Source organism: Pelodiscus sinensis, chromosome 3 (assembly GCF_052426305.1).
Source record: "Pelodiscus sinensis isolate ZL-2025 chromosome 3, ASM5242630v1, whole genome shotgun sequence".
In the NCBI taxonomy this organism is placed as follows: domain Eukaryota; kingdom Metazoa; phylum Chordata; order Testudines; family Trionychidae; genus Pelodiscus; species Pelodiscus sinensis.
In genome coordinates, this window is record NC_143054.1 from 89,827,405 (window position 1) to 89,844,488 (window position 17,084).

General features: G+C 37.6%; 1 protein-coding gene across 17 annotated transcripts in view; it reads right to left on the reverse strand.

The window, feature by feature from the left end:
- The window catches only part of TRDN (triadin), a 313,306-nt gene that overhangs the window by 25,283 nt on the left and 270,939 nt on the right, over positions 1–17,084 (reverse strand). For 16 of the 17 annotated variants that reach the window (XM_089777236.1, XM_089777234.1, XM_075924089.2 and 13 more), the window contains 10 exons: positions 16,439–16,465; positions 14,468–14,494; positions 14,123–14,170; positions 11,291–11,335; positions 9,776–9,793; positions 8,043–8,090; positions 7,137–7,157; positions 1,923–1,949; positions 614–652; positions 359–400 (listed from right to left, as the gene is read on the reverse strand). In XM_089777236.1, coding sequence (XP_089633362.1) covers positions 359–400; positions 614–652; positions 1,923–1,949; positions 7,137–7,157; positions 8,043–8,090; positions 9,776–9,793; positions 11,291–11,335; positions 14,123–14,170; positions 14,468–14,494; positions 16,439–16,465 — 342 coding nt within the window. The remainder of the gene's footprint in view (positions 1–358; positions 401–613; positions 653–1,922; positions 1,950–7,136; positions 7,158–8,042; positions 8,091–9,775; positions 9,794–11,290; positions 11,336–14,122; positions 14,171–14,467; positions 14,495–16,438; positions 16,466–17,084) is intronic. The other variant, XM_089777235.1, reaches the window with a different exon arrangement.

Below are 17,084 nucleotides of genomic sequence, written 5' to 3' on the forward strand. Positions count from 1 at the left end.
AGATGGAATCTGCACTAGCTCCAGATATGCTGTCCCAGCACACAGCATTATGGCAGACTAGGAAGAAACCACTACACTCCTATGTAGATAGAGTGTCTAGGAATCCTGCAGATAGGCTAATGTACCAGCTGTGGAGGGCCATATTGCAGCCTATATCCAGGCTACAGGAGGAGCTGATTTCATCCCTCTGTCTCATATACACAGGGCCAATATGCTGAGTTACTTTGGCTTCATGTGCCACTCTAAATCCCCCCCTACGCATATGAGAAAGGCTAATACAGCTCTTCATTCCAATCACCATAAAACGTGATGTTCTCATTTTAATTACTACTTGCAGAATTTCTCTTGCCTTTATTACCTTTGGCTTTTCTCTCTTTAAGATGTTTCTTCTCTGTTTTTTCTACAAAGCAGAAAGAAATATAAGAGTTTATGGAGGGGCAATTTAACTTTGCAACAATCAGTTTATCAAGGTCACTCTTCAGTTGGAACTGGGACAAACCTTTCAGAGATTGTTTCAAATAACAATAATAAGAGCTGTAATGCTGGACAATGAGATTACTACTGTAGTGATCTTACATTACACACACACACTTCTCAAATAGTCAGCTCTTACCTTCTCTTTCTTTTGCAGCCTTTTCTGTTTTTTTCTTTGCTAGAAAGATTTGCAAGGAAATATTAATTAAGGCTGTTATCACTTGGGGATTCTATTCTGGACACCTAAAGCAAACTGATCTCTGGTGTGTAACTATAAATGTTCCTAAATTTGCAGCTGGAATAATCTGCACATTTCATCAGGCTATAGATCTACAACATTATATTCTTTTTTTATTAAGCCTTACACCAAACACACATACTTGTCTTAGATTGATATATGTTTATGCCCTTTTTCAGCATTCCTTTCCCAATCCCCCAGAATACAGCCAGTTATCTAAGACACATTGAAATTAACTAAGGTGGATAACTACAGGCATCTGAACCATTCTAATATCCCCTGTTGAGTACAGCAGAAATCTGGCAGTATGCCTCAGAACTGTTCATTTTCACTCCATATGATCCAACCAACTGTAATAAGGATTCAATATCTCTTGGTGTGTGTGCCATCTGATTAACACAAGCTTGCTTAATTCTAATCACCTCTGTCTAGCTCACCCTTAAAAATAAATAAATACACTGAACACAAAATAATCAGTTCATCAGGCCAGATTTTCAACAGCTGAAAATCGGCATAGCACTAATAATTTCAGTGGATCTATGCCAGATTGCACCAGCCAAGGATTTGGTTACACATGTTTAGTGAGTATATATTCCATTGGTTTTCTTTGCTAGATACTAAAAAAAACATGGTCTTAATGAAAACACTGGATTTGTGGCTTATTATAACAATCTGTAACAGACTTGACCTCCTTATTTCTCTGTGAGCACAGAAATGTAAATGGGGCACTTCCCCTTAAATCCATGCTAACTCTTTATGCTCAACTATCAGTGCAATCGCCTGTTTAGCTATGACACTCTTAGGCTATGTCTTCACTAGCAATGGAATGATGAAACTTTTGTCAATCAGGGGTGTTAAAAAAAGACAAAGGTTTTGCTGACAAGTTCCATTGTCAACAAGAGTGATCTCACAGAAATTGGTCCAATAAAAGATATTTCCTCACCTGGTAGAAGTATTTTGTCAGCAAAAGAGCTGACAAATTGCATCTACGCTGCCTGGCTATAGTGACACAGCCATGTTGCCGAAAGCTGCATAGTGTAGACAAATTTTTAGAACCTTTCCCAGACCTGAAAAGCTCTGAGTAGCTTGAAGGGTAGCCTCTCTGATATTATCTCACCCGCCTTGTCTCTAATATCCTGAGACTAATATGGCTACAACACGGCATACAACTAGTCCTTTCTCCTAGATATTTGGGAAGTGTAATATTTACCTGCTACTGTCATTTCAGATGCTGGTTCTTTAGGAAAACAACAAGAAAGAAAAAAATAAGGAAGAAATTCAGGTTATTTTATTTTTAGAAGTTGATAGTTTTGAAAGAACTTTACTTTCAACTGCAACTGTTCCCATGGGACATTAATTTGGAAATAAATGAGTCCATGCCCTAAACATATACACAGAAATCTATCAGTTTTGCCCTTTGAAGTGCTATAATCCAACATGCAGCTACAATGCCAATGAAAGCTTTTCATACAAGTGAGGATTTAAATAGGGTTCTTTTCAGATAAGCATTCAAGGTTCTACCTGCCCAACATTTTTTTTCTGTAATGCAAATTTAAGCTTTTACCCCTGCTGTCCTACCAGCTATGTACCCTAATTAAGAGCTCTGACATTGACCTGCTGTCTGTGCTAGGACTTCACCTCTCTCTCTTTTGTGCCCCCAAACTTCTTTGTTTTAGACTGTAAGCGATTTGGAGCATCTTGAACAATCACTTGTGGTCTCTAGGCACTGCTGCAAACAAATACACAACAGATACAGTAGGCCAGCTCCTCAGTTGGTGTAATTTCAACATAGCTCCAATTTACATAAGGACAAATGAATCTGCTATGGGCTTTGGTGCCTGATCTGTGGCCCTGCCCCCCCATGCACTGCCCACACTATGTCTGAGGTGCTGCCTCTGCTCGGCCTCTTTCCTCTGAGATCTTACCCATGCTTCACCCCAAGGCTCTGCCTTCACCCCTTTTCCCCTCGGGGCCCCTTCCATTGCTTGCTGAAGGGGAGGAGCAGAGAGGAGTGAGCAGGAGGAAGGGGGTTAAGAGGAGTAAGTAGTAAGATGAGGAAGGTAGAACCTTGTGATGCAGCCCCTTTTAATTGTGGACCCAATGCCATGATGCCATTGTAAACCTGGGACTGAATTTACACTGTTTAAGACTTGGTGCCTGGAAAATGAAAACATTTCTTTTCCCCTCTTTTTCATTAATATTCATTTTATCCCAGGGGCCAGAGAGAAACATAATCCCTTTTGACTAGAACAGTACAGAACGGGATTGGTTCAGTTTGCAGGGATAGAAATACACTTTTCTTCAGATTCCACTTTGGGTGAACTATCACTTTTTGGCTTCAGCTGAAAATGCTATGCTTCATCTGTGTTATAAACAGAGCGGGCCAAACTTTTTCCATCAAAACTGTTTTTGATAGGAAGTTGCATTTTCAACTGCACAAACTTTTTTTTATAAAAGGTGTCCATTTTCTAGGAAAATGTGGACTTTGTTTTAATCTCATTAATAATAATTATGACAACATAGAAAATGATACATGGTACCCTATAAATGTTGTACTTTGGGCACCTCATGCCCCAGTTATCCCCTGTTGTCCATTTTCTGCAGCCAGACTACATCTGGAGACTGTTTCACTCTCTGGTTGGCCCAGATTTGGGGAGGAAAACCTTAAGAAGTTTTAGTGTCTCTTGTCTGCTTCTCCCTTATCTTCACCAAGGCAGAAATGCTTATGGATTAAAACCAGAGGAAAACATCAAAAGAAATTCTACCTAACTTTATACTTTTATTACTGAATAATACAATTATTTATTTTATTCGCAGTAGGGGCAGTGAAGGGCCAATACTGAGATCTTTTAAAAATTCCACACTAAATGTTTCTCCCACTGTATGTTAGCATGTCATATAATTAAATATTTTCTTCTTATTTGAGAAAAATAACATCAGCTTTGTTTTCTGTTCAAGGTAACCAATTTAATTTGACAGACTTTAAAGTAATCAGTATGCAGGAACTGTATTTTAGATTTGATTAAAGCTTCTGATTTGACAAATGACCAACTGCCAACACAGACACTATTTCATACTAAACTGGAGATAATGAAAATTGGATGGTTTACTATTTATTTGAATAGCCAGATGATAATTAATTTTGGTTGATTACTATTAAAATGCACATAGACAATTTTGGAGTCCTTCAGACTTAGTTTTTATTTCTGTTTCTGGCCTGCCTTTCAGATAATAAGACAAATTCTCCACTGATTTACACCTGATCCACTGATTCTAATGGGATAGCACAGGGTACAAATTAAAAAGAAATTTAAATCAAAATATGCATATGCTTTTAGCATATAGCTGTGCTACAAACAATCTCAGAAAGCTATTGATAACTCAATATCCATGGCTTTATAGTGCAAACTGATTTACATAAGTTTTATCTCTTACTACAATGCACATATAAATTAATTAGTAAAGCTATTGTTAATAGTAAGATTTGTCAGCCCCTATCCAGAAGAAATATTCTTCTGTTAAAGATCAGTTAAAGCCAAAATATATTCATATAAATGAGGATGCACTATAATACTGATCCAGAAAGTCTTTTAACTAGAGCTACACAGGGTACTGGATACTTTGATTGCTGAATTAGGGTATAAATTCTAGATAAAGATATAGACGTACGCTGCTGAGCATCTGTTTGGTGATTTTTTTAAGTTAGAAAGTATTTATCTAGCTCTATATGATCATTTCAGATCACAACTTGCAAATTCAAGGATGTTTGCACATATATTCCCACAAAAGTAATATTGATACATCTTGGGTACTGTTTGGCAAGGACGTGTCAAAGCAGCATATGCATTGGTAACATTTCCCATAATGCATCACAGTCTTCCCTCTTTCCTAGCTGCCAGGTGCACTAAGAATGTTCCCTAGCCTCATTGCATCATGGGAGATGTATTCTGGCTGGGAAGTCCACTCACAAAAAAGAATAAGGTCATCAGTTTCTCAAACTACAAGTCCCATGAGATACTGGAGTAGCTCAGAAGAATCCTGTCTAATGTCAAATTAAGCAAAATTGAAACATTTTGATTGTTACACACACCAGAATTAAAGGATTGTATCATTTTGCCAAAAAAAAAAATCCTAGACTTTGGGTGATTTATTTTTAATTAAAATGTGTAATTTTTCTACAGAAAACAGATCCTTTTCCTTAAGCATCTGTTTTATTGACAATGTTTTTTGTCACAAAATAGTTTCAAAGGTAATTTTTCTCCCAGCCCTAGTGATGAGGGGCTGCTGCCACCTGCTGACTTCAGTGTGAGTTGATGGAGGTCAATAACTCTCAGGATTTACCATTTATAATTTTATATTATTTTCATTAATATACGTATTTGTGTTACAGTAGAAACAAGAGGCCAAAGCCCGATTGTGCTACCCACTGTAGAAACACATAACAGACAGATCCTGTTCCAAAGACCTTTCTGATCATTTATCTGACAAGGTATTGATTAAATAATTGTCATATTTCATAAACACTGATCTTTATTAAAAGTATTATTGCTGTTTTAACCCAATGTGCAGTATGTAACATCTGATTTCACATGATAATTAGCACAAATCCAATCCTTCTCTATGCAACAAAAGCAACCATGGTCCTTAACAAGGAAAATTTCTGGAGTGCAAGGTAGATTCATTCGGTATATGTTGTCTAATTTCTCTTGAAACTCACTTAAACATCATGATCTTTTATTATTTTCTTTATTTTAATTGGGTATTTTATTCTGGTAGGGCTTGTCTACACTATAGAGAAGCTCGAAGCTCCCGCATTCGTTCTTCTGGGTTCAAATTACAGTAAACTTCCGATAATCTGGCACCTTTAGGACCCAGAGGGTGCTGGATTATCAGATATACTGGACTATCAGAAGGGGGGGCTATGAGGGGTCTGGGGTGGGGTGGGAGTGATACCACCCCAGACCTCCCCCTTCCAATAGTCCGGCTCTGCCCCAGGCGTCCCCGATTCAGCCACTGTTGGTCAGTTTCAGCAGCGGCTGAATCAGGGAAACCAGGGGCAGAGCAGCTGGGGTGCTGCCGTGTTAGGCCCATAGCGCTGCCCCTCGTGGCTGCAGGACCAACCTGGCAGCACCCCAGCTGCTCTTGGGGATGCCTGGAGCAGAGCAGCCGGAGTGCTGCCGGGTTGGTCTTGCAGCGCCGAGGGGCAGCGCTACGGGACCAACCCAGCAGCACCCCAGCTGCTCTGCCCCAGGTGTCCCAGAGTCAGACTCTGCTGAAACTGATCAGCGGCTGACTCCGGGAAGCCCAGTGCGGAGCTGCTCTGCCCCGGGCTTCCTGGAATCAGCCACTGGTCAGTTTCAGCAGCAGCTGAATAGGGGCACCTGGGGCAGAGCAGCTGGGGTACTGCTGGGTTGGTCCTGTAGCACTGTCCCTCGGCGCTGTGGGACCAACCCGGCAGCACTCCGGCTGCTCTGCTCCAGGCGTCCCCAAGAGCAGCTGGGGTGCTGCTGGGTTGGTCCCGCAGCTCTGAGGGGCAGCGCTATGGGACCAACTGGCAGCACCCCTGCTGCTCTGTCCCCGGCTTCCCCGATTCAGCTGCTGGTCAGTTTCAGCAGCGGCTGAGTCGGGGAAGCCGGGTGCAGAGGAGCTCCATTTGTCTGGCTGCCCCGAACACACTTCCGGGTTCCTGATGGTGCCGGACCATCAAGAGTGCCAGAGCATTGGATGCCGGACTAATGGAGTTTTACTGTACTGGGTCTAGTAAAGACATACTAATTAGAACTGAGCAGCACCAGGAGTCCTGCTCCTCACAAGGAGTAAGGGTTCAATGGGAGCATATGCCCCCATCGATTTCCCACTGAGTAGACGGTGCCAAAACACAATTTAAGATACTTTGATTCCAGATACACAATTAATGTAGTTGGATTTACATATCTTAAGACAACTTTTCCTTTTAGGGTAGACCAGGCCTTAGATATAAAAATTATAGGCTGTTAAAAAGGCTAGAAGACTTGCCTGCTTAATACACTACATGAACTATTTCTCAACAGAACAAAATAAATTATATAATATGTTCTTTATTTCTATTATGCTAAACACTATTATTCTAATTAATCTATAATTTCACAAAATTGATCTGTGAGCATACTCACCTCATTATGCTACTAATATAATTTACTTTACTTATATAAAAAGTAATGACAAATTAGCTTATCTTATTGTTGCAGTTTCACAGTATTAGACCACCAGTAGCTTTGGCTCATTTGCTTTTTAGGCCGAATGAACAAAATCTACAATACAGACACTTTTAGAAATGAAAATAACATTCACTAGCATGACAAAATAGCAAAAATGAAAACCCAATCCAAGGCATCATGCATTAAGGGCAGGTTCATATTCAATAGAAAATGTCTGTGGCACATACTTGCAGTTACTTTTGCTCTAGCTGAGAAGTAAAAGAGGGAAGAATAAAGTTCAGAATGGAAATGTATGGAGAAGGCTGACAATATTTTTCAGGCCAAAACTTGCTTTATTTATTCTTATATATAATTAAGCATTTTTAGTTACAACATTGCTAGTTACAATAGTAACAATGACAATAATCACTTTGAGAAAGATAAAATGTGCTATGTAAGAATTAAACGTAATTATTAACAACAGCCCCCTTATATCAACATAACTTCTTTTACATTGTAGGCCAGAGCGGATGACCTCTTTTATTGCAGTGGTCATCAATTTGCAGTGAAATTAAACTGTTCTCCTTTACACTGCTGCAGTAAATGCATTGCACACGAGAAAGTTCATACTACTGTAATGGTAGATTATTACTGTAATGGTAATATCCAAGAGTCATTTAACAAAATGAAAAATAGATAGTCCAATGTGGTGGACCAAACAAGATAACATATAAAATGCTAGTCTAGGGAGATAACTACTCTGGAGGAAAATGGAACTGTCCCTGGTCCTGAGAATTTGAACAATGCAGCAGCTCAATGAAATCCAAATGAATTGCAGAATGATAGAAAAAAATAATTTATGAATGAAAGTATTCAAAAGAAACTCTTTCAGATTATGGGTCAAACTCTGCTGAAATAACTTTCTTGACAAGAATGGAGTCAAGGAAGCAGGAAATTGTCTTTATACTGATGAAAAATTTGACATGGGAATTCTAAAGATTTGTAATGGCTTCAAGGTCACAGTATTCTGCAAAAAGTTTAACAATACTATAAACTCCTACATTTTGTCATTTGTCATATGCAGTTTTATTATGAGATTTATGTATACAGCAATTTTACATGTAGGGATAACTGAACATAACAGTAAAGCTTACCTGATTTTGTTTGTGGAACTTCTTTTTCATGTCTGACAGCTTCATGCTCTATATAAAAACAGCAGCATGAAACGGCTAAGTCAGTGATGCATTTTTAATAATAGTAAGCATTGTGTGTATGTTTTCTTCAAGAGTAAACATTTTTCTTATACTGTACATGCTGTTATTGTGGAAAAAAAGCCAAATTACTACCCTCTAACAGCCTATTCACTAGGAAGTCTGCAGCATAGTAGTGATAAGTAATATTGCACGAAGGTGTCAAGTCTCCCCATGATGCACACATAATGCTATTAATGCTACCAAAAGTTATGCACATATTTCCAGGGATAAAAATTGCGGCAAGATGTAGATTCAAAGCATATGCCCCAAAATGAACAAGGAGGTAATATTTTATAGTATAAATTCAGTACCCGTGAATATAGTCTACCCTTTAATCAGTAGCACAGATCACAAATAAGTGGATGACTGAAGTATTTTGGGGACTGATACATATCTCTGTGGATCAATGGGCACTTGCAAATTTGCCTCTTTTACCAAGCATTTGTTTGCAAGTTAGATACTTAAGATGAACGCCAAAAGTTCAGAATACATCCCAGGTCATACGAATAGACTATACGTTGTGATGGAGAAGAAAGGAAAGGAAAAGCTGAAGCAGCCGTAAGCTCTTATATTATGGTAGTACAGGTATCTTGGCCAACTGCAAACAACTAAGTGACATAGCAATTTTTAGAGCAGAAAGATCAGGTGAGTGCTATGTTGGCCACTGTTTCTCTCTCTAATTTCCACAACATTGTAACAAAAAAACAAAAACAAAAAACAAAAAACAAAAAATAAAATAACAACAACAAAAAACAAAATCCCTCAGCAAGTAGCAATACTTAAAAGTGAACTGAAAAGTTAAAATAAAAAAAATAGCTAATCCCAGAAATCAGTGCTAAATGCCTCTGTCCCATCCCCATTAAGATTCCCAGGAGTTCCATGTTTAATGATGATTCCACAGAATGATGCGTTCTGGGAAATGCCTAGAAAACCAGGAAGTGGCAGGAATTTCACACAGGAGACCGTGAATATAAACAATGAATTTAAACTCAATTTTGTGCTGTGTGAACCCTCCTTACATACACACACAATGCATTTTTGGGGTGGGATTACTTTTATGATGTACTCAAATTTTTACTTCAGCTTTGCAGTCCACCTGTATGTGTTGAAGAAAAGAAGGGCATAGAAAGTCAGCAAACTTGCCATACTGTAACCTCCATTTGTTCAGGCACTAGCTAAATCCCACAGTTACTGGGACACATTTCATGTTTACTTGTACCCTCCCAACCCCATTTGAGAGAGAGCTAAATTTCGCAGCGTGTTTTAATGTTTTTTCCTCTTTTTGTTTACTTGACCAACAGTGTTCATTTAGTCCCAGGTGATTGTTAACAACGATATTTTAAAAGTGTCCTACTCCTTTACTTATTTCTGTACTGAAATTTGTGATATGGGAGGGAACGAAATGAATTCTGTGCTAAAACAGTTGGTTATGGAACTAAATGGACTGCCAGTTAGGAAAGACAAACAAGTATGTTAAATAAAAGCAAAAGCAGAGAGATTAGGATTGCTGGGAAAGAGAGAAAGTAGTTTTAAGCAAAAACTAAAAAGATTACCAAAACAAAATTTTTGTTAAAAACAATCACACATCCAACTATATTACAGGATTTAGCCTTCTCAAGGTTTATACCACATACTTGCTGGCTTTGATTTGACTACAAAGGATAAAAGAAGGTAAAAATATAATATTTTAGGGATAAAGAATGAAGAAATACACTATAAACATTTTTGCTTACTAACATTGTTCCTTCCATTTTGTATATTCCTTCCTCACTCATTCTTAGCTGAAACATCACATTCCTTTCACATATAAAAAGGTATAAGTAACCTTACTATGGGCCAGATTAAGAAGGAATTTAGGCACCTAAGGATACAGACAGGTGCCTAACCTACTTTTGTAAATGACACTGGGTTCCTACTGAAAATCATTATTAAATAAATGTATATCATCATCACGCTATCACATGCTAATTCAACTGAGTATAATAAGCCTAATTTTCCTCTTCTGACAATGTAAATCAGGAGTAATTCCACAGTTGTCAACAGATGGTTGTACATATGGAATATAAAGAGAGTCAGGTCTTTTATACATATCTTGTGGAATAACACACACTATCTCTATAGCTAGTAGTAGCTGGCCAAACTAAAATGATAGAGGTCAGATTTGGTTTTGATCAGTGAAGATTATCCAGACTATCTGAAATGTTTAAGTCTGAAACTGGATTGGAAATTTCACAAAAAGCAGCCCTGTCATGACCTTTCTGACACTCCTGTTTCCAACCATACCCAGATATAATGGAAAAAGAATTGTTTTGTGATAGTTTGGTCAGAAGTCAGAGATGAGCCTTGTATGAATATTAAAAAAAGCTTGAATTTAATTGTAGAAATGGCTGAAAATACAAGAATGCTATTATTTTTAAGCTAGCTCATTTTTAAGCATCCCGGGTAGCTAACTTATTTAATATTACTTGTAGATACGATTTGAGTGTATTTTCAAATGGAATATTTGACAATACTGAGATTTTGTGTTTGGCAATTCTGCCAAAGCTATTATCAGACTGATACAAGTTAAACTGTTTTGGACTTTACTTTGCGATAGTATATTTGTATAAAACAATATTTTTACAAGATATGCAAGCCTGATGTTATGTTTCATCACTTTGTTTTATAGTACCATAATCATGCAAATTCCTGGTAAAATATAAAGATAAACAATATAACTAACAAGTACTATTTAAAGAAACCAACTCTTTTCAAATATACACTATTTTAATGGGTATCTAATTTGCAAGGAAGATCATACACTAAATCAGGCTGTGTCTAGACTCAGGCTTCTTTCGGAAGAAGTTTTTCCAGAAGAGATCTTCTGAAAAAACTTCTTCTAAAAGACAGAGTCCTCACTGTGAAATTACATTGAAAAAGTGATCTGCTTTTTCGACAGATAGTGTCCACACTGAATGGACACTATCTTGCATGTAAACTGTGATTACTATGGGCAGAATGGCCACCAGGGAACCTGTGCTTTTTCCTCTTCCCTCTTCTTGCAAAAGAACGCCATCTTCCCCATCAACACATCTTTTTCTGAATTCATAAATGTGAATTGTGTACAGTATTAGAAAAACACAAATCTACAAAGGATGACCTCTCCTTACCTAATTTTTCAGTGGGAGCTGTCTTTTCTTGTTTCATTTTTTCCTCTATATTAAGGAAAGGTATAAAAATATACATTCATGTGATGTTAGCATAGGTGTATAATAAACAATATATTTCTAAATACATCATATTTTACTCAAGCCACAAAATAAGAAAATAAACCCATTCCTTTAGCATTACTTTTATTGTAGCACTGTAGAATTTGTATTCTGATTAACTACTGAGGTAAAACAAAGAAGATCCAGAATGGAACCGGTGAAACTTTTCAGCAGACACAAAGTAGTTAGTCATTTTATTAATTTACATTCAATTTAGGTTTTTTTATTCCCTTACAATGTGATTGTCAGATTAATATGAGAGCTGTGCACCAAAAGTGACTCAATGCCATCTCACAGCTACCTCTAAAACTGACAGAACTATTTGGGCACAGCCAGGAATTTGAAGAAGCAGCTATTTTAGATAAAGCATCTCTTTTTCACGTCAGCTAAATTCTAAAATGTTCCTATTTTAATGCCATTGCATTTCCATTTGTCTAGGGTTTGTATATTAACAGTTTCATATATCTATACAGCAAAGAAAGGTCTAGATGACTTTAAAGTGGGCACTGTAGCATCAAATGGGTTAGTGCTGAGTGAACCTCAAAAGGTTTGGAGCTTATCCAAATGCTCCAAAGTCTCAGTGCTTACGTGAGCCTTAAACTGAATGGTTTTTGCTTTCCATTGTTATGATGGAAGTCTCACAAAAATTTTTTGTCCACGAATGTTTCACTATAATCTGACTCTTCCCAAAGGGAGGACAGCTTTTAAAATATGCTTGTATGTTGGGATTTCCTGAGGTTAGCTCAGCTTCGATTATAATAAGACTATGGTTGTGCCAGTGCTATGTATTCAGGTGCTTTTGCAACATGTGCAGAGAAGTCAGCATAAGCCAAAGGAAAGAAATATACACATTTCCAGTTTTCTCTCCTAATATGCGTGAAAAGAACACCATGTTTGAATCCCCACTTCTCAAATAGTCTCACAACAAGATGGTGGTATTGGCTGTATGATATTCAAGAGCCACCACGTTCAGAAGTAGAAGTATATACTGACATCTAGGGAAACTATAGCTGATCATTAAGTCAGTGCAGATTTCACTGTGCTCAGAGGGCAAGTATTCATGCAGACTGAATGTGTTACATGCAACAGAGCAGCCAGGAGAAAGCCTCTAACTTTCTATCAGTGTGTGGTGAACTGGAACTGGATGGTTTTTATTGCTAAGGGCAAGAGACTGCCTCAACAGAGTCCACTTACACTGACGTGCTAATTCAGCTACCCTAGGAGCTTGCTGCTATTTTCTTAGGCCAGACTTAATGCAGGAGCTATGCTGGTGCATAGACCAGCCATACCGACTCTGATAGAAGCCTTGACAGGTGAATATTCTGTCAAAGGGGAAGGTTGCAACAGTGGAAAGAGGCAGTAATGACCTCATTACCAATTTACCAAGTGGATGGCAGGTTAAGTCAAAGGTAGATACTTAAAGCTGTCCATTCATGAGAGGATAGTGGCAAATTGTCTTAGGACAATCATAAGATTCAGGACCAGAATGGTGAAGGAAAACATGTTATATCTCCTTGCACTGGCTTCACAAAATATGGCACAGAGTCCCTAATATCAGTAAATAAATAAGGGATTATGAGGTGAAAAGCAGATTTTGACTGTTTAAAGACTAGGATGAGAATCATTGACTGCCGCTTCCCTCCAAGAAGGCAGCAATAGAAGATTTCTAAATATCACCAGTTGCTCGATGCAGTGAATTCTTGCAGGGGAATCCTGTGCATATTTATGACATTCTAAATCTACTAGCTTGCTCCACTGTTATACAAGGGAGATGGGAAAACTAATATTCAAAGGATGAAGATTTCCAGTGAAACTGTCAAAACTACAACAAAAATGTGTGTTTAGACAAATAGGTGAGAAAGACCTATTTGTCTGAAGCTGAAGGAATTCATGTTTGTAAAAAATATATTAGTGATCTGATCCAAGAAGCATTTGTTTTTATGTAAATCTAGTCCCCACGATAATAGGAGTGCTGTCAAACAAGATCAATGAGATCCAAATATCTGATGTTTCAGTGCCTATTGCATACAATAAGACTATTCAGAGGCAGCTTAACCTAGCACAAAACAGCTGAATTTTCTATCAAATAATCATTTTAACGTAGGTTTCCATGGCAGGACTATGAATAACCTTGTTGTTTCAGGGGGGTTTCAGAAACTGCAGCCCAGTGAGAGGAAAGGGATTCACAGTCTGGCTCACTGTGGTACTCATAATGGATGAAATTCATGAATCACCCCAGTGCACATTATCAACACACAGTTGATTCATAACTGAACTCCTTGTCTGTAAATGATTCATAGACTGTATGTTTGTGCTCTTTACATAGTACTATATCCTGTCCTCTTTTGGACTTGGACCATTGTCTGTAACAACTGATTGTGCTGGGGAAAAGCTCAGATGGGGGAAATTTCAAATATTTATCTTTGGATTATTAAGGGTCAGATTATATGCACCTTACTCCCACTGGAGAGGAGATTTCCATAAATTGTTCCACTGCCAGGACTACTTGTGGGAACTACAACTCACCATTAGGAACAAGGCATTGAAATCTGGACCTGTGGGAAGTCAATTTTCCTAGCTGAATGTTGCAAACAAACCTCACCCCCAAAGAAAAACAAAACAAACCTTTCCCTGACCTAACAGAGGACCCTTCCTCCCAGTCCTGTATAATGTATAAAATTCCTATTAGAAAGGACCCATAAAGGAACATTGAAACTGAACACAAACAATTACCTGATTTTGCAGGGGGAACAGCTTTTTCTTGTTTAGTAGATTGATGCTCTGCAAATAAGAAGAACCATAGGACAGAGATTACATATTAGCCTGTATTACAGTATTTCCATTTATAGCTGAAATATGAAGAGACATTGCAGTTCAAAATCAGAGGAAAATGTATAACAGTTGGTGCCATAATTGCTGTGCAAGTTTCTGACTTCTGTTATACCAGTATAAATCTAAAAGAACTCCTTGAACTTCCATCTCACTCATTTTCTACACTCATATCTCTGCTCTGACAAGCAACATGTGGGTATGCCTTCCTCTTGCAAATATAACTTTCTCCATCCATCTTATACTTACTGTGTTCATGAGGTTTTACAACTGTAGCTAGAAAAAAGAGAAATATATTTTAAATGTATGTCACTATAATGTATGTTTTAATTAGTTTGTTCTATTTGAATCAATAACACAAAGCACTGACAGTCTATAAAACAGTCAGCATACTGTTTACAAATACTATAATATTTGCAAAAACTGAAAAGTAGAGCACTGTCATGACTGAATAGCTCCTTACAACTCATTTTAGGCCAATTATGAAGTGATATGCAAAACAGTCAAAATTAGGCTCCTGTAAAATTCCCTTAGAACTAATGACACCCATTCTAGCAGCTCATGAACAATTCTAAATGGATGGCAGTTTAGACATGAGCAAAAATGTTTGTGCAAACTTTTCTTTTTTGTTGCGGGGAAGAAATGCAGATATGGCAACACCAAAACATTTCATGAATTCATGTCCATTTTTCCTGTTTTCTTTTCCAGTTGAATAAAAGAAAAAAAATAGCCTGAAAATTCAAAATATTTTGACTCAGAATTTTCAAAATGGATAATTTCAGGGCTTTTAAAACTTTGAAATAACTTTTTATTTTGAAATACCTTTTATTTTTATTTTGAAACATTTTAAATGGTCAAAATCTAAACAAAAACTGTCAACTCTTTGATCTGCCAAAAATTCCAAAATTATTTGTTTTTCAACTTTCAATTTTTATTTACCCAGATATATGCCAATTATATTGCTAGCTAGCTATAGGGTTTGGGGAGGGGAGTCATTAAATTTCATTCTACAAAGGGGTATAGCAATGGCTACAGGTGATTCATTCTGCCTCCTTGATTTCACTCTGAATCACTGATGCTTTGAATTATCCTCACTAAATTGCAAAAATGTTTCCCAAAGAACAAAGCCATAGGGTCATCAGATGCCTGCGTATCATTCAAGAGAGCACAAGGAAAGATTGCTGATACATTGGTCCATGCATCACATCCTCAAAGGAAAATATAATCTATTATGTAAGTTTTGGCCTCCCCGCTTGTTAGGTTATATGCTGCAGTCCACAGCAACCATTAGGTAGGGGAAAGCAATGCTTCTGTTAAGTAGATCAGCAAAGCAAACTGCAGAGCAAGTCCCAACAAGGAGTCTAATGAAACATGCAGCCAGATCCTCAGCAAGTTTAAATGGAGCTACTTCAGCTTACACCAAGTATGAACTTGCCCCTTTATTATGATTGGCAGGACAACATGCAGGACTCAGGGGGTGGGGAAATATTAATGTTTTCAGTGTGGAAAAAAACCACCTCTGTAGTTGTTTTTCACCCTCAGAGAGAAATACCAAAAGGAATAAAAAATGTGTGGACTTCTTTCCTTTACAGAGCAGCTATTTTGCAATCACCCATTCTCCACTTGAGCCTGCTGTTGTTACCCTGGATTAAAAGAGACAGCAACAGGGGCCAATACACAGATAACAACAGAAACAATGGAGCGTGTTGTGCTAAGAGGGAATGTAGGATAAGAACACTGGGGACATGTCATTCATGCACCGGAGATGGAAGTTCTGGCATTTGATTATTCTAGAAGGTCTAGTATAGACCTGTAAAGTGAATGCTGAAGGCATCTCCAGTTGGCATTTGTATTCTCCTCAGTCATGAGGAGGGTTTCCTCCTGTTGGCCTCCCACTGTGAAATGCCACCACGCTCAGCTTAAGGTAAGCCAACTCCAGCTACGTATTGTACAGAGCTGGAGTTGCATGCCTTAAACTGACCTTCCAGGTATAGTGTAGACCCTGGCCTAAGTGGTGGCAAGGGTGGAATCAACAATGTGAAGGAATAATAGTAATATGTTGGTGAGAGAAGACAGCAGTACTCCTATGGCCCCATTTGTCATGGCCGTGGAATTCACTTATTAAAACATTTGGGCCCTGCAGTATTAAACTGCAGTCTTTTTACTACAAACTGAAGATGCTTGCTGTGTATCTCTTATTCTGTTACATTAGCAACATACTTGGTAGTTTGGCCTCGACTTTTTTGCCTGCAAAGAGAAAAAGAATCAGTTTTCAGTACACAATACGTTTTAGATAAATCCTACTGTATTTCAAGATTATAGATGACACATTAGACCTCTTAAGGGGGAACTCATACTGTGTGATGCAAAAACAAACAAACCCAAAACAAAAAAAACAAACAAACAAAAAAAACAAAGCAAACCAACCAACCAACCAGCCAACCAACAAGAAATTCCTTCCCAGCTATGAATTTTAAATGAGCAAATTAAATTTATAGCAAGTGCCAGTTTAAAATATTTATTTCTAGAGCTGAAATAATGGCCAGAACAAGTCTAACAAGATAGTATTTAAACACTGTAATAAATAAATAAGTAAATAAATAATTGTTACAGATAAGCAAATGAAACACAAAAACTCTTGAACTCTTGAAATTCATCAATAATGATGGACATTATTTGACCAAGTCTATAATCTCATTAATAATTATTTATTACAGTATAGTCTATTTAAAGTTCTCAAATTATTTTCAGACATTAAGAATTAAGTCTTTACACTTCTGTAAAGAAAATATAATTTCCATTTTACACATGGAAGAATGGAGAAAGAGAGATTAAATAATTTGCTTCAATTCACATTGGACTTCCA